The 22,871-nt window shown below is 33.1% G+C and overlaps 1 protein-coding gene across 1 annotated transcript; it reads left to right on the forward strand.

Annotated features, from left to right (window-relative positions):
* Nucleotides 1–3,888: 3,888 nt before the first annotated feature.
* On the forward strand, nucleotides 3,889–21,551 carry LOC115960532 (lariat debranching enzyme). The gene is made up of 13 exons (XM_031079469.1): nucleotides 3,889–4,314; nucleotides 4,437–4,594; nucleotides 5,267–5,388; nucleotides 5,611–5,804; nucleotides 7,169–7,351; nucleotides 7,435–7,553; nucleotides 7,674–7,813; nucleotides 8,785–8,904; nucleotides 10,609–10,700; nucleotides 18,087–18,335; nucleotides 19,535–19,714; nucleotides 19,828–19,993; nucleotides 20,781–21,551. The coding sequence occupies exons 1-13, from the start codon at nucleotides 4,192–4,194 to the stop codon at nucleotides 21,194–21,196; spliced, it is 2,262 nt and encodes a 753-aa protein (XP_030935329.1). The 5' UTR covers nucleotides 3,889–4,191; the 3' UTR covers nucleotides 21,197–21,551.
* The last annotated feature ends 1,320 nt before the right edge of the window (nucleotides 21,552–22,871 follow it).

Raw genomic sequence — 22,871 nt, forward strand, 5'->3', positions numbered from 1 at the left:
GCGGAGCTAGGATTTTTTGTTTGGGGGGGCCAAATTTTGATATTAATATATTAGTTTCGAGTCAAGATAAACCATCGTACATATGCGTAAATGTACATACACAAATATAAACATTAATATTTTGATACTAGAGTAGGTCATAATTTATAAATATATTGTATATAACATTAACAACTTTCAAATATATATATTCGCAAGATAATTTTTTAGGGGAACTTATCATCTTTTAAACTCCAATAAGTATACAAAAACTATCTAGTTTGATATTAAATATGTACAAAAAACAAATTAGAGAAAACAAAAACTACCTTATCTCTATAACTACTAGACCAATTGACAAATTTTTTTTTTTTTTTGAGAAACATTTTTCTATTGGTTTTTAAGAGCATTATTGGACTAACTCAAACATTTGGGGGGGCCAACTTCTATTTTTGTAGCTAAATATTTAAAGTTTTAATACTTATATATAATATAAAAATTTTTTTTCAAAATTTTGGGGGGGCCATGGCTCCCCAAGCCATGCTGAAGTTTCGCCCCTGATGATCATTATAATTAAAATATGAGACATTTTCTCATATCCTAGGATTAAAAAGTAGATTGTTCAAGTTAACATGAATTCGCTTAGAAGATGAATCTTGCAATATGAATGATTTCCTTATAAGAAGTTCGTCCATAATGCTAGCAAAGGAATAAATGATAAACTAAAATATCATTTAACATACTCAACTTAGGGATTCAACTATTACATTAATCATGTTCAATAAAGCATTCAAGTATTATTTTAGTGCACATGCGTATGTACAAAATGTATCACATAAATTCAACAAATTCCAGCTAAAGACTAAAGCAAGTACTACCAGATTATCTATATTTGAAAATGTGTGTGTGTGTGTGTGTGTGTGTGTGTTTTTAATAAAATAATTGTGATTTTAAAACATACTTTTTGAAAACTCAATTTAAAAATCATAATTAAACATTTGATAAAATTGCAGTTTGACAAGCTATTGATCTAAACTATCTCAATGCAAATTACTAAAATTAACCTCCAATAGACCAAAATTTTGGAGAGGTCAAATTTTATTTTTAATAGGCTCAAATTTTTATTTAAGGCGGTCAAAGGTTTTTTCTTTTTTAGGGTGGTGGTCAACAACCCATATTAATTAAAATTAATTTTAATTAATAAACCGACGTATATTTTAGCTCAATATGCCAAAGGGTTATTGAAAATTATTGAATATTCTGGGAGTACCATATATGTGTACTCCCCCCTCTCACATAAATTGTGGGTCTCACAATAAATTTAATTAGTGGGATTCATAATTATGTGAGAGGGGGAGTACGCATTTATGGTACTCTGAGAGTATTTAATAATTACCCAAAGATTAGATAATTATGTAACTTGGGTAGAAGAGGATCCAATTATTATTGAGTCAACGTTGGCTCGTGATGTATTGAATTTATCTTCATCTTAATAAAGTTATGAGTCTTTTAATAAAAAAAAAATTTAAATTAATTTTTTTAATTTTTTTATGGTATATAATATTTTTTTTCAAGTGAGGATGACCACCCTCCCCAACTCATAGAGCCGCCCGAACTCCATTGGCTTCCCACTCTATAAAGCTGGTGTCATAAAACAATTTCTTAGAGCATCCACATTGGTGGAGCCATAAATTTAGCTATTTGGCACCATAAAAAACTACTTTATTTATTTTACTTTCTCATTTTACAAAACACTCAACATCAGTGGTTTTATTTTAATTTTCAACACAAACAAATAATATAAACAACATAATAAAATAATATATTTGCCACAATAAAATAATATATCTACTACAGTAAACAACCATCACAACTACTATTGCAATGGGTTTAGCCTTCTATTTTTCTTCCGACTTGAACACACTAACACACAACTTTGCCAAAAAATTCAAAAAAATTTACAAAATTCCAATTTGCAAAACCCATAAAAGAACCCAACATACCAAATCTGAAAACTGAAGAGAGTTAAGTCATTAGCTGAAAAATAGCGTGAAGAAAGAGGCCAAAAAAAAAAAAAGGAGAAGAAGAAGAAAAAAACAGTGTGAGAAAGAGGAAAAGAAGAGAAAAAAAAAAAAAAAAAAAGAGAGAGAGAAGAAGATGAGAGCGTGCAAGTAGGGACAGTAATGGGGCGGGGCAGATCCGAAGGATGGGGTCTTCACCCCCACCCCGAATGGTTTTGTCTTATCCCATCCTTGCCCCGCCCCGCATGATGAGGAAAATTTTCTTGCCCCATCCCCGCCCCTTGGGGCCCCACGCCCACCCCGTAAAACTCTACTTCTTGTTAATTTGCCCACAACTATTGCAGTTGTTTTCAGTTAAACTATTTCGTTAATAAAAATATACTTAAAATTAAAAATAAATTTATCCTATCAAATTAAACTAATTTTTAGCAAAAATTGAATAATATTATTAAAGTGTTTAACAAGACAATATCACAACAAAAACAAAAATCTCATAATACAAAATCAATGATTCAATAGTATATAAATTTGTTTATAATAAAGACAAAAAAAAATGTTAAAATTGGTACCTTATTTCCAACCTTGTTAGAGAAAAAAGAGAGGCATAAATTCTTGTTACGTAGAATAAAATAAGTTGATGATATGCTTGTTTGAACAGTAAGGTTTTAGGATATGAAAAATTTACAATTAAACCTTTATTAATGTGGGACGAGGCGGGGATGGGGCAGGGCAGGGTGGGTTGGGTCTAAAGTCTAAACCCATCTTCGCCCAACCTCATAGTGCGGGGTTAAAATCTCGCCCTATCCCTGTCCCACGACTTTTGCGGGGTGGGAAAAACCTGCGTGGGACGAAGTGGGGAGGGGCTGGTTAAGCAGAGTCGGGTAAAATTGTCATCCCCATGTGCAAGGGAGAAAGAGAGCTTGGAAGTGTAATAAAATACAATTTTTTTGCTTTGCAACATGCTTTTTAGTATTAGTGGTGTTAAAAATAGCAATATGACTTTTTAACACTATCAATATTAATGCTCTTAATGGTAAGTAGCAAACTCGTATGAAAATTTATAACAGATCTGTTGTGAAAATTATTGTGTATCTAACATTAGTAATTATGAAAATTGGTGTGCTTTGACTTTGAGACTTAAAAAGGGTTGCAAAATTGGCCAACAAAAGAATGGAAAGCAGTTGTGGACGTTTCACTTGCATGGGTTTAGTTCCTATCGTTGGACACATTTCTAGAGAACACAAAATTATAAAACCACGCCCAAAAGTAGTAGGGATTTGGATCAGGTCCATTTTATGGCTAGGATTTATTTAAAATAGATCAATGGCTTATAATGTGCCGACTCAATTAAAAACAGTAATAAGAATAGCGGAGTCCAACCAAGAAATTAAAAAAAAAAAACAGTAAAAATTGAAAATTGTTTGAATAAAAGCATTCACATTAGTATATGCAAAAATTTTTCCATTTTGCATCTTTAAAATTTTTTTTTTTTAATTTTACATATTTATTTTTACAAAATATTCACATCAATTTATCTATTATACATATTTATTCAAATAAAATATTTATTTATTTAATATTGTGAACAATAATCCCGAGAGAAGAGAAGAAGGAAAAGAGAGTGAGGTGAAGAGAGGAAAGAGAAAAAGAGAATAAAAAAATCATTTGCACGATGAATAGATATATACACTTTTCATTTGCAAAATCATTATGCATATTTAGATATTTATACAAAGACTAATGTGAGAGTGTTTTTGGGATAAAAAATGTAAAATTAAGCATTTTTTATATTTTAGATTTTTTGTATTTTAGAAGATTATGCATGAGCTGGTGCGATCGCTTTTATAGCCAATATATAGATTCTTTCCTTTCTATAAAAAAAAAAAAAAAAAAAAAATCTATAGTTTCTTTAATCTTCCTGTAGCCAATCTGGGTCTTTACGGACACAATAGTTATGGATCTGAGTCTTGTTCTTGTTCTTGTTCTTCTTTTATTTGTTTTTATTCATTAACGAGCTTTAACTAACACCGTTATTAGGTTGGGCTTTTAGTTTTAAGTGAGATAATAAGGTGGGTTGGCTGTTCTATACAGTAGAGTAGGGTTTTAGGCATTTGCTTTTGAAAAAAACGTTAAACCCAGAATTGGGTCTGGTTTCCCTCCTCCACAATCCAAACTCCAAAATCTATCCAAGATGAGGATAGCAGTAGAAGGGTGTATGCATGGGGACCTTGACACTGTCTACAAAACTCTTCAGTATGCTGAAACCAAGAACAACTTCAAAATCGACCTCCTCCTCTGTTGCGGCGACTTTCAGGTTAGTTCTTCTCTCTCTCTCTCTCTCTCTCTCTCTCTCTCTTTTGCCCTTTTCAAACCACTAAACATAAAAAATGCTTCCAATACCCAATACCCAAATCTCAAAATTTGTTGCTTGATTAGGCAGTGAGGAATGAGAAGGATCTGGAGAGCCTCAACGTGCCACGAAAGTACCGCTCCATGAACTCCTTCTGGAAGTACTATTCTGGGGAAGAAGTTGCTCCCTTTCCCACCATTTTCATCGGCGGAAACCACGAGGCCTCTAATTATATGTGGGAATTGTCAGTAACTCTCTTAACTATCTGATTATATTCTTTGCTTTTTTTAAATGTGCTAGTTGTGTTTAAAGCAGTTGTAGTGTTTGTTGGAATGACCTATCAATTTGTAAATATGCTGTTTCAGTCAAATGGGTCTTTGTTGGATTACAGTTTTGTGTTCATTTAAATTGATTCCATATATTTTAAATTGTTTTTGTTGTTGTTAGAATTATGGTTAAATGATTAAATTCACAACTTCCACTTAAACGCCTTAGCCCATCAAGGGCAACCGGTTTTGGCTGCTGGTGTTAGTTGCATGTAGGTTTTATTGGCTAGAGAGGGCTCTTCTTTAAAAAAAGGTTCTCTACATTATTTAAAAAAAAAAAAAAAAAATAATAATAAATTCACCATTTCCTAATAGGTTAAGCATTTGGGACAATTGGTACTGGTATTAGATTATGTGGGCTTGAGTTTGAGCCTTATATTCACTCTACCTCTCATTTAAAATGTTAAAATCCCACATGTTGGCCCATTAGTTAAGGGGTAGTCTAGACTTGCATGTGATAGGGAGTGTTATAATTATGGCTAAATGATTAAATCCGCATTTTTCCAACAACTTGAGCATTTGGGATAATTGGTAATTTGCCAGTTGTATTATAGTTTTTGTATAAGGATTCATGTTGGATGTTTTACTAGGTACCATGGAGGATGGGCAGCACCTAATATATACTTTTTGGGGTTTGCTGGGGTGGTCAAGTTTGGGAACATTCGTATTGGTGGACTTTCTGGAATTTACAATCAACGCCATTATCATTTAGGTTGGTTGAATGTTATTTGCATGTTACTTAAAACCATTATATGGTTCTGAAGGCGGCACTTATTGCTTGTGTTAATGGTTCTTGGTTATGCTGTATTGTGTTTTTGTATCATCCTTTTGGTCATGACTTTGGCTCTATGTTGAAAACCTTTCATGATAGCCGACTCCATTAAATTTTGCATATTATGTGTTTCATTAATTCAATTTTTTTTCCCTTGAGCAGGACACTATGAGAGGCCTCCTTATAATGAGCATACTATTAGGTCAGTATATCATGTTCGTGAATATGATGTCCACCAGCTCCTGCAAGTTGAGGAACCGATTGATATTTTTCTTTCACATGATTGGCCTGTTTGCATCACTGATTATGGGAACTCAGAGGAACTTATTCGACGCAAACCATATTTCAGGAAGGAGGTAATTGTGAGTGTGTTAAGATGATCTCTAACAAACTTATGTAGTATGTGTGTCATGGCTTTCATGGAATAGGCCTCAAGCTGCTTAATTCCAAAAGTTTATTAGCTGCAGAGGTGCTTATGCCTTTGATAAGTTACAGCTAAAAGCTAAGGATGGTATCCTAAATAGAGACTTATCATTAAAAAAAAAAAAAACACAAGCATACTTGTTGACAAGGGGATCTAAAAAAGCATACAAGACAATTATTATGCTTATCCCTCTAAAATAAGTAACAAAGGAATGAAGTAATTGATAGAAACATTGGATCAAAACCTTGAAACATACTTTGAAATTATTAATCGAATTTAGAAATTTATTTTAGATAGGCCTAATTGACAATAGATATGATTTAGGAATTTGTGGATAGCAACAAAGAGAAGAGCTTTCAGGTCATTTTTTTTTATATAATAAATTTGCGCTTAGAGGCAAGAGGAAGATGGTGTTTCTGTAGCCTTTTCCTTCCCTCACTTTATTAAGCTACTTGTTCTCTGCCCTGTTACTATTCTAGGTGTCCCTTTCACATTTCTTGAACATCCCCAGACTTGATCTTTAATTTCCTAATTGCAACAATGCAAGCTGAAAATCATCTCTTTTATACACTTAGAAGTCCTAAATTCCCTTTGTTTGTGTCTAAAAATTTCCTGCAAACTGTTTCCTAATTAATTCTTGGAACTTTTTGACTTAATATTCTAATTCTGTTCTCTGCTGCATTCTCAAACCACAAAACCAAAATGTTCCAGGTGGATTTAGGAACTTATTAAGCCCCCGCTCCCTGCTCACAAAAAAAAGAAAAGAAAAGAGCTAAACAAGTAAAAATTAGCATCTTTCTAAATCTATCTATTCTTACTGCATGGCTTACTTTGCTAATGAATCTTCTTCCTAGAGTTCTGCCTTTCTAAAAAATTGTCTTTAAGCAGCCCCACTTTATTGCCCTTCACGTATTTGCACACTAAAGTACTTAAATGTCACATTTAATGGCTTGCCTTTGTTTTCTCTTTTGTGCCTTCTTTGGAATTAAAGATATATATATATATATTTTTTTTTTCCCCTTTAAGCAAACAGATCTGCCCAAAGGTTTTGACTGTATATGGAATTTAAGTTGTAATATGGTGTGCAGTGGTGTGAACAACTGAACTTTGCACACTGCTATCTTAGTTTATGGAGGTGGTTCTGTGTTGAGAAAAAAATCTTTGGTTTCTCTTGTTTATCTTTATTTTTCTATTTTTGATTTAATGGTTAGTTCCATAGCATCTACCGCAGAATAACCTTGTCTTGATAGGGAGAGAATTTTATGATTTCTTATGTGGTTGAATAATGTTATCTAGATTGAGGAAAGAACTCTTGGAAGTGTAGCTGCTGCTCAACTTCTGGAAAAATTGAAACCACCCTATTGGTTTTCAGCTCACCTACATTGCAAATTTTCTGCTCTTGTTCAGCATGGGGAAGGTGGCCCAGTGACAAAATTTCTTGCACTTGATAAGTGCCTTCCCGGTCGCCCATTTTTACAGGTATATAAGTTGATAGTTGTCTAAAGGGCCTTTCTTTTAGTCAATGCTGAAGGCTAAACTTGTGGCATTCACTTTGCTGTTAGATACTTGAAATTGAATCAGAGCCAGGACCTCATGAGATCCAGTATGATGAAGAATGGCTAGCAATAACACGGAGTTTCAACTCTGTCTTTCCTTTGACAGGGAAAAAGACAAATTTTGGGTGTGTACTGTTCATGAAAATCATGATTTACTATCTCTGCTCCGAATTCTTTGATCTTCTTTTTCATTTTGGGCCCTCTAATTGAGTAAGAAGGTAGCCAATAACTCTATTTTTACACAGGAGTGTAGATCTTCGCGTGGAAGATAGTCGTCAATGGCTTAAAAGCAGGCTACAAGAAAGAGGGGCCAAACCTTTTGAATTTGTTCGAACAGTACCATGTTACAATCCCTCTCAATCTGTCTCCAATCATTCCTTTTCTGGTATAATTATGAAATCTTTAGACTATTTAGACTATTTTCATTTTTGCATTTTGAAACCTTGGATAACAGGTCCTTAACATGCATTCCTCTAATATGTGTTTACGGATAGTGTTTGGGCCATTATATGTCCCATGTGATTGTTTCTATTTGCTGAGTTTTGAAAAGAAAATTAACGAGATTGAAGAAGGCTTTATACCCAAAAAATAATTGATGAGCTGTTTCTTTAGATTAATCTAATCTAATAAGAATGGATGTTTACTTAGGGGGTGAGAAATGGAGATAGTATTGGTGCTCATATGGGGAAACTTATCAAGGGGAAATGTGAGCTATATTTTGTACAGCTTCAGATGTCATGTTCTGTATTTAGTTGGGGTGTTATGTTGTCTAGTCCAGCTTGTAATTATTTTCCCCAAGCATATATTATTGAGAAGAATAACAAGGTGGACAGGGATTTTAACATGTATCATACATGTCTACATCTTACATAACCGATGTAATTATACACATTCTATATGTATCTTGCATTTATGTCTATGTTCAATTTTTTGAATGATGTGCATGTTGCCATGCCTACAACACCTTAATTAGTGTCTTGTGTTTGTGATTGTCATGTACTCCCTGTGTAGTGAGCAGCTTGATGAATTTCTAGTTACTGGGTTTGCCAATTATTTGCCATTTGATATTACCTGTTGCAATTTTTTAAAATGAGTTCTGGTCACTCTATGAGCCAGCATTACTGATTCAGATTGCTAAAAGATTTGTCTTATTCTTCGTTTTTATTCTCTATGAAGTAAACCAATAGTTATGGAATTTCATGTTATTGGCTTGTTTTGTTTTTGATGTTCAAGGTTCTTCTTCTTCTTCTCTATGGTATTTGGTGTAATGGTTGTCAATGGTTCTAGAAAGATATGATTTGCAAGTACATGTTTACACTAAATACTAATATATTCTGTTTTTCAATTCTTTTGCAGGATACCCTAGGAATCCTCAAACAGTATCTTACTTGCAGTTACTAGAACTTCCTTATCTTCTTGATTCCATGCCAGAACCAAAGGATGTATCCTATAGTCCTGCTTCATTTATTCAAAGAGGTAATCAATCATTTTCTGTACATGTAGTGGGAGATGAACCGGCCCCTTTGCCCACTTGTCTTCCTTTGTAGTATAGTCTAGTTGATATTAAGTCTTTCATTCTCCTTTGCACTAGTATGCTGTTGGTTTTGTTTCTTTTGAGCTCTTTTAGTTTAGAAGTTAAGTGTATTTGGTTGATTTTCTGATTTCTTGGATGTGGGCTGTGGTAGTGGTCCACACATCTCATTGTGTTAGTAGTTAGGTATATTTAAGTTATTTGGACCTTTTGTGGGTTTAAAGTAGTTTGGGTTTTTTATTTTTATTTTTTTTATAAGTATTGTTTCCAATTAGTGAGTCCTACACATAGAAAACTTGTAGTACTGTATTTTTACCCCAAAAAAAGGGTGGGGGGGGGGTGTGGGGGAAACTTGTAGTACTGCATCAATGTGTATTTACTCTTTCAACTTGATGAAGATCAAGTCAGTGAATTTACCAGGAGTTTTGAAGTCTTCTTTTCTCAAGTGTGACTGAGTAAAATATGTGGGTGCAGCGGCCTTTTATCTTTTTGCTTTTCCTATTCCTTTTCTAATTAGCCTCACTGTCTAAACCACATATGATCCGTACCATTCATTTAACCTTGTAAAACTCTTAAGCCCATGGTACAAGAATTTCTACATTACTTTGATGCTGTCTCTGCCTGTTTTTGGTTCTGGTCTTCCTTTTAACACTATATGCAACCATATTTTTAGTGCTTAAATGTGTTCAAAGGCTTTTATTGTTAGATCTAGTGCCAGGTTAAAGTCTCCCATGGGGCCTAGAAATGAGTTAATCTGTAATTTTTCTCCCCCTCCCACCGGAAACTGTGAGGGTGCTTGAATAAAAGGCAACTATAGGTCGGTTGATAGAGGCAAACCTTAAATGATTCCCTGAGATCTCCTTAATTGCCATATCCTAGGAATGAGCCTTGTCTGTATTATGTGTCTATGTGACAAAAACACTGATGTGCTTGGGGATAGATCAAATTAATGATGCTTGAATTGGTTGTTTGCTCTTACCACTGTGACTATACCTGAAAGTTGAATTTACTTTATACAAATTTTAAATGTGTGATGCCAGAAATATATTTTGATATTGAGGTTTATAGTTGATTTCTGAACTGCCCTTCTGAGGAGGGTAAGCCTTTTTGGTTGATGACAACGTCTAACATGTAACTTGTAATGCAAGGAGTGTAGCCAGAATTATTTTGATTCTTTTCTTTTCTTTGTTCTGTTTGCCTCTCCCAAATTTCTTTTGAACTTGTGCTGCATCAATTTGTGTGTGGATGCATGTGTGCTTTTGTTGAAATTGAAAGTATGGTTATTTAATGGTTCTGTAAATATGAGAATAATATACTAGTCATCTATCATAAAGGAATAAAAGAAGAATCAAATACTAGCTTAGATTTTCTGCCAATGAGCTCTAGCTCAAATGACACTCCTTGTAAGAGCAAAGCAGAAGGTGAGGTCATGGATTCAAGACCCATTGGGGTTGTTTGCAACTTATCAATCAAATTTTCTAGTACAGATTTTCCTGTGGAGTGTGGACTCAATTGTTGTTTGTATACAAAGTTTTGTTTTACACTTCTTTTTTATATTTCATTCTTAGGGTACAGTTTTTAATTATACATCAAAACAAAAGTAAAAAAAGGTGGATAGTTCCTAAAATCAAATACTGATGCTTGTGCAGGTTCTTTTAGTGATGACAGCGAAACCATTCCCATTGATGATGTGGATGAATTGGAAGAACTTGCAGAAGTTGACGATGAGGAAGCCAAAGAGTGAGAAATTGTAGAGGCTGGGTATTTTTTGCCCCCTTTATCTTGATCCATATTTATGCTGTTGCCTTTACCTTATGTGAGCTTGTAAGAGTACTTCCTGTCATTGCTTGTTGGGCTGTCTGAATCGTACTGTAGTTCTTTGAGAAGTCATAGGTCTTTTGCTTGTAGGTTATTTAGTTAAATTATCATGTATATACCTAAGAAATTTGTATATGCCAGCAAATTGGTGCATGCTATATGGCCCTATGAGAAAAGATTAGCGTTATACATTGTGCTTTGTAGGTGATAGACATGTGGTGTATACCACAATGCATTTGAGTTGAGTGTTCGTGACTTTGTATTTGTAATGATCTATTTATTGGTCCCAATTCTTAGGTAAAGCACTTACCATGATAGTAGTCCATTGTTATAAAGGGAAGGAAACAATGATAAAGATTTATTAAGGACTATATTATAGTTAAATTCCCTCTTTTTTGGTAGGGCTGAATGATAGTTAGTTGCCTTTTGAGCATACATAATTGTCTCACCTATAAGACAGAAATTTAGGCGTAAGACATGTAAATCTTTGTTGACTCACTCAACCTTATGCTTCTTCCCTGCGTAGGATAATTTTTTTTCTGATAATTCAGATACTTACAACATACAACAATGGAGAAGGGATTTGAAAATTTGAACTCTAGACATATTCATTGGAAACAGCAGGAGATTCTAGTTAATGTTTTTGGTCTTTTTATTTATTTTTGATAGATGCTATGGTATTTCAACTTATAGTGGTGTCAGCTCTATGATGATTGTTTTTTTTTTTTTTTAATCATCATGCTAAGACACTAATTGATTTTTGATGTAAGTAGAGTTTAGATCCCAGATCTTTTATTTGACCATAATAGATTTTATCAGTTAAGCTAATTGGACCAAAAGGTTCTTGACTTTTGCGTTGGATAATTTCATCATTTTCCTTTTTTGTTTGTTTGTTGAAAAACTTCTCATCTTAAACACAAAACAAACTCAACTAGAACAATGTTTAAAAAACTATTCTCGAAATCATCATAATTGATGAGACTTTATTTCATTTCGACAGATCATTAATGTTCCAAGGCTTGTGATTTTGGCAAGTCTGATGTAGTTTTGTGAGTGGTAATTGATCTGCTATATATATATATATAAAAGGAAATATAAAAGTAGAGATCTCATGTTAGAGAATGAAATTGTGCCATGTGTTGCATTTCTTGAAATTCTATTTATTTAGGCTTCAATTTCAACAAAGTTTGCATTTATATCAAAGTCTTAGTTCATTAAATTAGTCAATAGAGTAAATGCATATATTAATTATCTATGGTTATGCATTGATTATTTATATTAAATGAATTTATATGATAATTTTTATAAACTTTATATAAGAAATAAACTTTAGTTGGAATCAATCAATATATATATATATATATATCTAAAAGCAGAGATTTCATGTGGAAAAACATGAGGTTTTGCCAAGTTTTATGCAAAGAGAATTGAAATATTCTCAAGTGTCACATCAGAGATAAGAATAAATTAAATATTGATTTTTTGTTTCATTTGGTTCAATGTTTCAAGATTTTTTTTAATTAAAAAATAAATATTTTTTGTATCCTTTGATTCAATATTTCAAGACTTTTCATCTCTCACGCATACATACAAAACGCGTTGCATTTTAATTCACTATTTTTACCTCTTACACTTCTACCCCTTTATATATACCTATCTACAGTTCTTCGTGTCATTCTATGTCAAATACATACAGATAAAAAAATGATGTCATTTACCTTCAAATTTTTATCTAATCCTAACTCATATGAGTTGGCTACAACCAAGGAAGGAGAGATTGTTTATATTGAGTGATAACGGCAATTACGATTTTGATGTTAAGTTCGAATATTGTGAATTTATTGGTTTTGTAAATGATGTGATTGACTTTGAGTGTTTAGGATGTGTATTTTGTTTTAGAATCAAGGTGAAAGAGAAAAACATATTTTATATCAACTTTTATTATATAATATTCCTCTAAAGTTGTTGTTGTTGTTGTTTTTATTTTTTTTTTAATTACTTCAATTGAATAATTTAATGGATATGTGTGTGCAATTTATAATTGTTGCTTTTTATGGTGATGAACTCATTACTAATAAAGTTCTATAACAATTATGCTATAATACATATACAACATTCTTTAAAACCATTTTATATAAAATATTATAATATTATCCGTGCATTGCATGGGTAAGTTACCTGTAATAATAATAGATTTAGAATATGACATTCTTCCTCACGTTTTGTTACTTTAACAACAATTGACACAAAAACTATAAATAAAATTAAATATTTGTGAATTTACTAAAATTAATCTTAATCCTTTAAAAAAGTAGAGATTTCATGTTAGAGAGTATGAGGTTGTATCATGTGGCGCATTCCTTGAAGTTCTCTTTATTTAGGTTTCAACTTCAACAAAGTTTGCATTTATTAGAAAGTATTAGTTCATTGAATTAGTCAATAGAGTAAATGCATATATTAATTATCTATAGTTGTGCATTAATTAATTATTTTAAATGAATTTATATGATTATTTTTATAAACTTTATATAAGAAATAAATTTTAGTTGAAATAATAATAATAGAATAACATTATAGTATTTATTCTATGTAATTAAAAAGATAACTAATAGAATAAATATGTTTATATTTTGTTATATTAATTATTTTAAGCATAATGAAATTTTAATATCATTTTTCTAAGATTTATATGAGAAACAATTGATTTTTTTTTTTTTTTAAGGTGACAACAATTGATTTGAAATATGGTATTCTTACTCAAATTTAGTTGTTTTTGCAACAATTGAAACAATGTCCAACAAAAAGGAAAAAAAAAAAAATTTAGTAACATAAAATCAAGAATGTAAAAAAAAAAAGCAATTAAAGGATATTTACATTTTTTAGTAGGCATGAAACATGCTTATCTATATGAGCCATTATATCATGCAATTTTTAATTTGTAAACACATGTATAGTATGATCAAATCACTATACTGTTTTTAGTGTCTTTCTATTTTGTATATAAAATAATTAAATATTACCATTTTTTATAAGGAAATTTATTTAAAACTTTTTTATACATCGATAGTTGAGAGTGGGGATTTAAATTTTGAATGTCTCTATATTGGAAATTGAGGTGCCAATTAGTTAAGCTAAATCTTATTGAAATATTGAAGAAAACTAATAATAAATTGCATCGCATATCGTGCGGGAACTCAGCTAATAATTTTATGCTCTGTTTGTTTTAATGTAAAATATTTTTAAAATATTTTACATGTAAATATTTTACTTGTAAAATAATTTACTGTAAAACATTTGCAAGTGTTTGGCAAGTGTTGTGTCCAAAATATTGCAAATATAAATCGGCCTCTACCAGCCACCGCCAACCATTGCAAAAATATACCCATTGTAATCCCATTCCATTAGCCACCATCATCTACCCAAACACCCAAGAGCCATTAGAATCACCACTAACCACTAAATCACCACTAACCATTCAAAACACAGCCATCAAAACCACCACCTGCCACCACCAAAGCTTCAAAAAACCGCCACCAACTACCAAAAAAAGCAACCACCAACCACCAAATCATCACCAACCATCCAAAAAACAACCATTAACAACCCAAAAATCCATATTAGAAAAGCTAAAACACTCATAAAACCAAATCAAAAACCTGAAAAGAAAATCCACGTACAAAGAATCTAATATGAAAATCCAACAACCCAGCAAATCTAGTGGCAACAAGATTGAAACAGCCATCAGTAAGATCAGAGCAACCATAAAAAACCCAAGCCGCCACCAGCAATATCAGAGCAAGATCGGAATAGCCACCAACAACCCGATGGACTTCGTGAGAGAGACGAGAGGAGGGAGGAGTGTGGAGTCGGTCGGTGGTGGCGCCGTAGGTGGGTGGCGTCGCTGGTTGGTAGCACTGGTCGGTGAGTGGCTCCGATTGGTGGGTGGCGCTGCTGTTGGGTTGCGTCGATTAGTGGGTGGCGCCATTAGGTTTTGGGAGAGAAGGTTCAGGTTCAGAAGGAGAGAAAATTGAGAGGGAGAAAACAGAAAGCGTGAAAGGGATAGATAGATAGCCTGAGAGTTGTCGGGTGAGAGTTGGAGAGAAATTGTAAAATATTTTACCAAAATTTTAAGTGTAAAATATTTTACATAAATTTGCTTAGATTGATTTGGTTGACTGAAAATATTTTACTTTTGATCAAATATTTTACTACAAAACAAATACGATAAAATTGGAAAATATTTTCCTGAAAATATTTAATATTGAAACAAACAGAACGTTAATTACAATATCATTTGGTACATATCCAAAACCCAAACTGACATAAAGTAAACATAAATTACTTTTGAGATTTGTTACTAGTAATAATTATTAATTAACATTTAAAAAGAAAGTATTTTTCAACTCAAATACTTTTAGTAAATTTCACCATACTCAAGTAGTACACACAAAGCAGTTTTCAATGAAATATAGTTTTATTGATACTAAAAAACACATTACACACTTTTCTACAAGCTACTCTTGCTTCTTATTTCTCTTACACTTATTTGCTATCTCACTTGTTCAATACTTTTGGATAATTTGATACATTTAGCAGACCTTTATATATAAAACAGGACTACACTAAAGAAGACAACATCCTAAATTCATAGTTTAAAAAGTGAAAAACATGGCAAAAGAAAAGTCAAGAAAGGCAACACATTTGTATCTTGAGCTCCTCTTCACCTATACTAAGCTATTTTCTTTAAGGGAAAATAATATACTCGCTATTGCAATCTTCGTACATATCATTTGAAATTATGTTTAAAACATGATTTCAAATAATTTAAACACAATTTCAAAGGAAGTGTGTATGAAGTGTGCAGTAATAAGTGTGTGATAATCATTACTCTTTTTCTAATAGCAAATATATATGACGTAACACATGTGAAATAAATCATACTAGCATGACGTAACACATGTTAGTATGAAGTGTGTAGTAACGAGTGTGTGATAATCATTACTCTTTCCCTAGTAGAAAATATATATGACGTAACACATGTGAAATAAATCATACTAACATGAAAACTTAATGGCACATGCAAAATGCTTCACCATTCAAAGTCGGTGCTGAATCTTACAATTTCCAGTGGAGAGTCAAGATGCAATCAAAAGTAAAAATGAGCTGAAATAAAAATTTCTTTATGCTTGATCAACAATCGGATTCACCATGTATGTTGTAAACTTAAGACAAGATGGGTCCCTAGGCCAGATGTCTCAGATGATGAACTATTTTCATTGCCATTTGCCGACATGGTTTAATTACTTTTGTGCTCCATGATTGTACAGACTGGATGAAATGTATTTGAAAGAGCAAAGGCTATAAAAAAAATCATGCAACAATTTATTGCTGGTAATGGTTTGAATGGCTTGAGAGTGGATCTGGATCTGGTCCTTTAACTTCAGGACCCATGTAACCAACCAACTTTCAGCTAGTTTGAGCACACACTAAGGGCTAGTTTGGATTGAAGGGAGAAGGAGGGAGAGTGGGGAGAGTAGAGCAAGGGCCCGTTTGGATGGAGGGGGAAAAGAGAAGGAGAGTAGAGTTGACTGAAAATAGACTAATTTTGAGTTAAAACTACTATACTCCCCTTCCCTCCCCTTCAATTTAAACGGACCATAAAATTGGCTGAAAATAGGCTAATTTTTGGGCCAAATCTACTCTAATCTACTTCACTCACTACCCTTTAATCCAAACGGACCATAAAGATTGGGCTAGCAAATGTAGTATTCTAGGTTTTGAATTTTTTTTTACATATATATGTATGTACTTATGAAACAATAAGTTGAAAGTTACTTATCTATTTCATTTTGGAATGCCGTTAAAAAAAGTCTGTAGATACAAATATTGATACAATTTGGAAAAATCAATGCCTCCTTTTCATTATTTTATTTGAGTTTAAATTTAAGAAAGTAGTTTTTGCCTTTGAGAACTGATTGCTTTTTAGTTTGAAAATCATGATTAAATGTTCCATTTTTTTTAATTAAAAAAAAAAAATATATATATATATATATATAGATTTTTTAAAACTAGATACTAAGTCAAAGCCACTTCTTATAACTCAGTGAGGAGGTATTGAGTATTTATTGTAAAAGTGTAACCTAAGATTAATCCCTAGGTATATAAGTTCATAGGGATTGATCTTGTGGTTACTTAGCACCCAAAGCTAAATGGATTATATTAGATTATCGGGGCTTACAATACCACTTGTGGATATTCATCTACCAGATTCAAATCTTGCATTACCTTGGATTATTATTATTATTTTTTATATTGTTGAGAATCTACCTCGGATATTCAGGATTTGAGTATAGGACATAAGAGCTGTATCGATGGTCAATCAAGTCTGCTTCTCAGTTAATAGCAGCTGGTAAAAAAGGAAAGAATTAACTACTTCATTATTTCACCTATTGTAAATGAGACGTTTGTTGAGAGAGTAATGCTATTTCAAAATTACTAAGACCACAACAAAATTTACAATTTTTGTTAGTGGAATAAAAGTGATGGGTCTATATGAGTTTACAACTCGCCACGTAAACAAGTTGTGGCACAATTGTGGTCCTAGCATTATTGCACCAATTTACTATTATTGTATTTTAAATGCCGGTCATTATTGAATTCTTTCAGTTTCCATTTATTGATTAGGAATGAATTCTTTCTTGGTTTTATTTATGTATGGGGTCCTTTGTTGTTGATGTATTTAGATATAGGTCATTAATGTGCAACATATGTCTAGTAGCTTGTTTAATAATTCTCTCTTGTAACTTTGAATTCAATAGTCTTGTTGTCTGGTTGTGTTAATAGAACTGTTCACACCGAGTCAAGGATTTTGGAGGACATAAAATCAACTATCGTGGACATCCATTTGAAAGATTCTATTGTTTATTGCTAGAATTTTTAGTAAATTCATTTATTAGCTACAAGAATTTTCTTACCACCAAGAAAAAGTTGTCGTCTACCACTTACATAGATTGCTTGGACGTAAGGGAAAGTTAAAATGATCTTAAATGCTTGCAGTGATTGAGCTCATCGATCTTCTGTTGACTCTTCTCTTACATTGCATTACTGAAATCAGAACCCATCTACCTCCTGACATCGCACCAAAAACGCATTAATGTTGCCTTAAATAGAGACATACACTAAATACATGGCCGGTTGGGCAACTTTTTTTTTCATTTATAGATGGTCTCGGACTCTCAATGGCTCAATCTGTGAAGAAAGAGACTGAAGTAGCACATGTATCAATTATTACTTGTGGTTGAATTCCTAGAATAGAAGGCTAGAAACCCTTATGGAGAAAAGACCAGTAGCTTTTTCTGCAACAGTACTCTTCACTACTGTTGTTGTTTTCTCCATTGCTGCTTCTCCTTCCAGTGCCAACCTTTCATTTAACTTCTATGCAGCTTCATGCCCACCAGCTGAGTTTATGGTTAGAAACACAGTGAGATCGGCTTCCTCTGTTGATCCAACCGTTCCTGGGAAGCTTCTTCGCTTGCTGTTCCATGATTGCTTCGTGGAGGTAAGTGAGTCTTTTGGTTTAGCTAAATGTGGTTAGTCAAGGTATGGACTACGAGTAAATGTGTGGTAGGCTGGCACAAGGAAATGTAATAAATTGTGGAATGTGGAGTAGTGAGTATCCCACACTACTGTACATTGTCAGTACAAACTGTCACTGTTCATGTTTAATTATCTGTACACAAATTGTGGATATCACGTATGCAATTTTAGATATGATGTGTACGGAGTATACACTATTGTGTAACAAGATTTTTGGCTAAATTGTGCATTGTCTTTCTTTATCCAATCAATCTTTGATTCTTTTCTCCTGGGTAGAGGAGAGGCTTTCAAGATTACCTTCCTAATCCCACCAACTTAATGAACCTAGCCCAACGGCCCCAACCCAACTCATCTTGATACCTCTCGGATTTATTTTTTGGGCAGTGTTAATTATACACACATGCGAAAAATAACAAAATCATACATTAAAGACACCGTGTCTTCAACAATTTCAGTTGTGTTTTGTGCGTTTATGGACGTGTGAAAGTGTGTGCAACAGATTTTAGCCTCTTTCTTTTTTGGAGTCAGCGGTTTGGATTGTGTTTATTTATTTATTTGAAAACTGGGTTGGGTTGGATTCAGGTTGGCAAAATTTAGAGACTAAGCAAAGCAACCTAGCCCCATGCTATTAATAATTTGAAAAAAAAATCTCATTGTTTCAAAAGAAACTATAAAGGTTCTTGCTGGGTATATCAGAGACGACTATTCTATAAGCTCTTTCAGTGGGGTGGGCAAAGTCCCAAAAGACATAGGTAGAAGCATCTGGACAAGCGAGTAGAGTGCATGGAAGACATAAGCCCACGTCGCAGCTCCCAAACATTTGCAACTTGAAAGCCTGAAAGTGTATGAATAGTCACAAATTAGGAATGTAATGGACATCTAGCAGTTGGCTTTAACTCTTGACTTGCAATACAAAAAATTTCTTTGCTAGAAAATTTATATATCTATACTTCTTTATGAATGAAGCTTCTATTTTCATCTTATTTCAACTTTCTTCCCTTCCTAGTTTATTCCCTAAAACAGGATCGTTCTTAAAGTTTGGATATGCCAAAGCCTATTTGTTTTTTAAAAAAGTGTCTTCTGCATTTGTAGTCTCACAATGCAACCCCATCAAGAACTATTAGAAATGTTCCCCACACTCTCAAATGTCATGATTTATAGGGTTGTGATGCATCTGTGCTGCTACAAGGAAATGGGACGGAGCGAGATGATCCAGCAAACACATCTCTTGGAGGATTTTCAGTAATGGATTCAGCTAAAAGAGTACTAGAAATCTTCTGTCCAGGAACTGTTTCTTGTGCTGATATTGTTGCTTTGGCTGCCAGAGACGCTGTTGAAATGGTGAGAGACATCTCTCATCAAGTACTTGTGTTCATCTTCATCTTCTTTACTTAATTTCCCATATCTATTTCGGTTTGGTGTACCATTCATGAAGGCTTGGAATTTGGAAACAGGCTGGCGGACCAGCAATTCAGATTCCAACAGGTAGAAGAGATGGGATAGTTTCAGCAGCTTCTAATGTTAGGCCTAATATTGCAGACACAATTTTTTCAGTGGATGACATGAAAAAGCTCTTCTCTTCTAAAGGATTGTCCTTGGATGACCTTGTCACCCTTTCAGGTAATACTACATCAGTGAACTTACACACTTGATAAGATCTTGATCCCAACTATTACAACGAAGTCGTCATAAATGGTTTATTTATTAGTATTTTTAAATTGTGGTAGGTGAGTACACAATTTTTTTTTCTTCTTTCCCTATCAAATGGCCATGGATTTAGTCTGATCTCAAATAGTTCATAGAATTAACTTGACATATTTGTATGATTTAATGAAGGTTTCCAGCACAATTTGCTTTAATGTCTTTGTCTCATTGCTTTAGTGATGTCGATCTGGTCATTTAGTATAATTTTTTTTTTTTTTTATGGGCATTTTGTATAATTTCGGGTTCATAGCCTCTGCATCCTACAATCTACTCTTATTATGACTCTACCTTGATGTTTAGTTTAGTCTTTAAAAAAAAAAAAAAAAAACTAAAATTATCACCAATTTTACTATAAAAACCTTATAATGTGACGTATCAATAAATGAGATCAGTTTCACATCAACAATATAATAAATAAATTATTGATTCTTTTTGCTAGTGTTCTAAAAATTGACACATCTATATAAGGTCATCCACGTAGTAAAATTTGTATTGTCTATAGTATGAATGATTGTAGGAGACTACATGAACCTTAAAAAATGTGGTCTCTCTTTCTTATGAGTAGTGCACATTGAGAATTTCATGCATAGGACTTTTTGGTTGTCTTGCAATGAGGGCAACTAATATCCTGAGTTTATGGCTATTGGCTAGCTAGTTGGCTACTATTAACCGTTGCATTACAAGATAGTGTTGCTCTCTGCAGGAGCTCACACCATTGGAGCAGCTCACTGCAGCGCATTCAATGATCGCTTTCAAGAAATCTCCAATGGGAGTCTCACACTCATTGACACATCCCTTAACCGTACTTATGCTGGAGAGCTCATGAAACAGTGCCCTGCAAGAGCAAGCCCCTCTGTAACTGTTAATAATGATCCTGAGACATCTTTCATGTTTGACAACCAGTACTACCGAAATCTTTTAGCCCACAAGGGGCTATTCCAATCAGATTCCGTTTTGTTAGATGATAACAGAACGCGGAAACAAGTAGTGGATTTCGCAAATAACCAAGTTGGCTTTTTTGAGAGTTGGGGTCAGTCATTTTTGAAGCTTACTAGCATTGATGTAAAAACAGGTGATGAAGGAGAAATTAGAAGATCTTGTTCAACAACGAATGAGTAAAGAACTACCTATCCTTTCGAGGGAACTACACTGAAACAAAATGGTACTTCCGAAGTATTACTCAAATAATGCCTACAAGATGCTTAATTAGAACAGCTTTTACATGCATATACAAACCCAGTAAAGTTTATATTTTCAGTTGTCACTTGTAAGTCTCATTGTTTGTTTGTGTGTCTGGATTTTGGTGATGTTTTTCAATTTTCATTAGGGATATTGTGTTGTATTTATGGAAATAGTTTGTAAGCTTTTGTTACTGTTGACATTGTGTATATACTTTTCCTTGCATTGGTTTGTATTATCATATATAATAGGACACATCCGGCCCTGCTTTGGGTTGGGGTTGCCCGACCACACATCAATTCTTCGTGGTTACAAGATGGAACAAGATTCTTTCCATTTGACTTAAAACACGGAGGGTCTATTTCAAGTGTATTGAGTGCCACGCCAGCGAAGAATATATCTTTAGATTTGTAATATTTAATCTGAAGCATGAAATAAATTTATTTCATTTGTATCGAGTGTCACATCATTTACATGGTACTTAATACATTTTTAAATTTGAATCATGAATAGATCCATTTCAAATGGAGAGGGTCCTTACATTAAGTTTTGTTGGAAATATTTTAGTGACCAACCAAACTCTTAACCAAAAACAAGTGTAATCCAAATAATCAACAAGAACAACAAGAAGAGATAAGTTTCTCACATTACTATAAAATCACGTGAATGCGTTGTCCTTTAAGATTGATTCTTGCCCCCATGAATAAAACTTTGTATAAATCGGTTCTTTGACGGAATAACCCCTCATGATCATACTATAGTGACCTTTATGTTAGGCACACTTCCACACATAGAGGTTTAAGAATAAGTTTGTAATACTATCTTTCCTTCAATCCGTCAAGCAAGAGAAAACTATGTTGGAGAGCAAGAAGACTTTTAGGAGAAGAAAAGAACAATACACCACTGTTATGATCAAGAAAGCAATTAATATGAATGATAATAAAATAATAGATTTCTCCAACCGGTTGAACCAAACTATTACACATGGATATAAAAAGCCCAAAAAGTTTGGAAAAGAGAAAAAAACAAAAGGCCCAAGGTAATATGGATTAATACACATGAGATGGGGTGGAACGAGCATGTGATATATAGATGGGGCTCTTGCCCACACTAGGTCTCGTATCTTAAAATATCAAAAGAGGTCCATAATATTTTATAAACATATGAAAGAGCACACTCCTAACCAATATAGGCCTCACAATAAAGATCAAGTGTTTGGAACACATCCACAACAATAAGTTTTTCCAACTCTTTCTTTTCTTTTGTCACCTCATTCTTATATGTCTTCATATGAGTCTTCAATCTTCCTTATCTTCTTCCATTGGATTCCAAAAATTATCTTCTATGGTATCATCAATTTATCCCACTTCTTGTTTGCAATGATTTGGTTATATATATGGACGGATCATTGCCTCCTCTAGCAAAACGTGACTTGATCTCGTCACAGGAAAGACCTTTAGTCATATTTTACTTTTGACCAAATATTTTACTACAAAACAAACATTGTAAAATGTGAAAATATTTTATATTAAAACAAACGGAGTGTTAATCACCAAAAATGATCAAGTCAATATATTAATCACACACAAAAATACAAAAATTTACAAAGAATGGC

This window comes from Quercus lobata, chromosome 2 (genome assembly GCF_001633185.2).
Source record: "Quercus lobata isolate SW786 chromosome 2, ValleyOak3.0 Primary Assembly, whole genome shotgun sequence".
Classification (NCBI taxonomy): domain Eukaryota; kingdom Viridiplantae; phylum Streptophyta; class Magnoliopsida; order Fagales; family Fagaceae; genus Quercus; species Quercus lobata.

Excerpts from the sequence above, each read along its gene's own strand:
- LOC115960532 (XM_031079469.1), top strand. The coding sequence starts at position 4,192 with ATGAGGATAGCAGTAGAAGGGTGTATGCATGGGGACCTTGACACTGTC. Across the intron at positions 4,315-4,436 it reads TCTGTTGCGGCGACTTTCAG|GCAGTGAGGAATGAGAAGGA; the intron begins GTTAGTTCTTCT and ends TTGCTTGATTAG. Across the intron at positions 5,805-7,168 it reads AACCATATTTCAGGAAGGAG|ATTGAGGAAAGAACTCTTGG; the intron begins GTAATTGTGAGT and ends AATGTTATCTAG.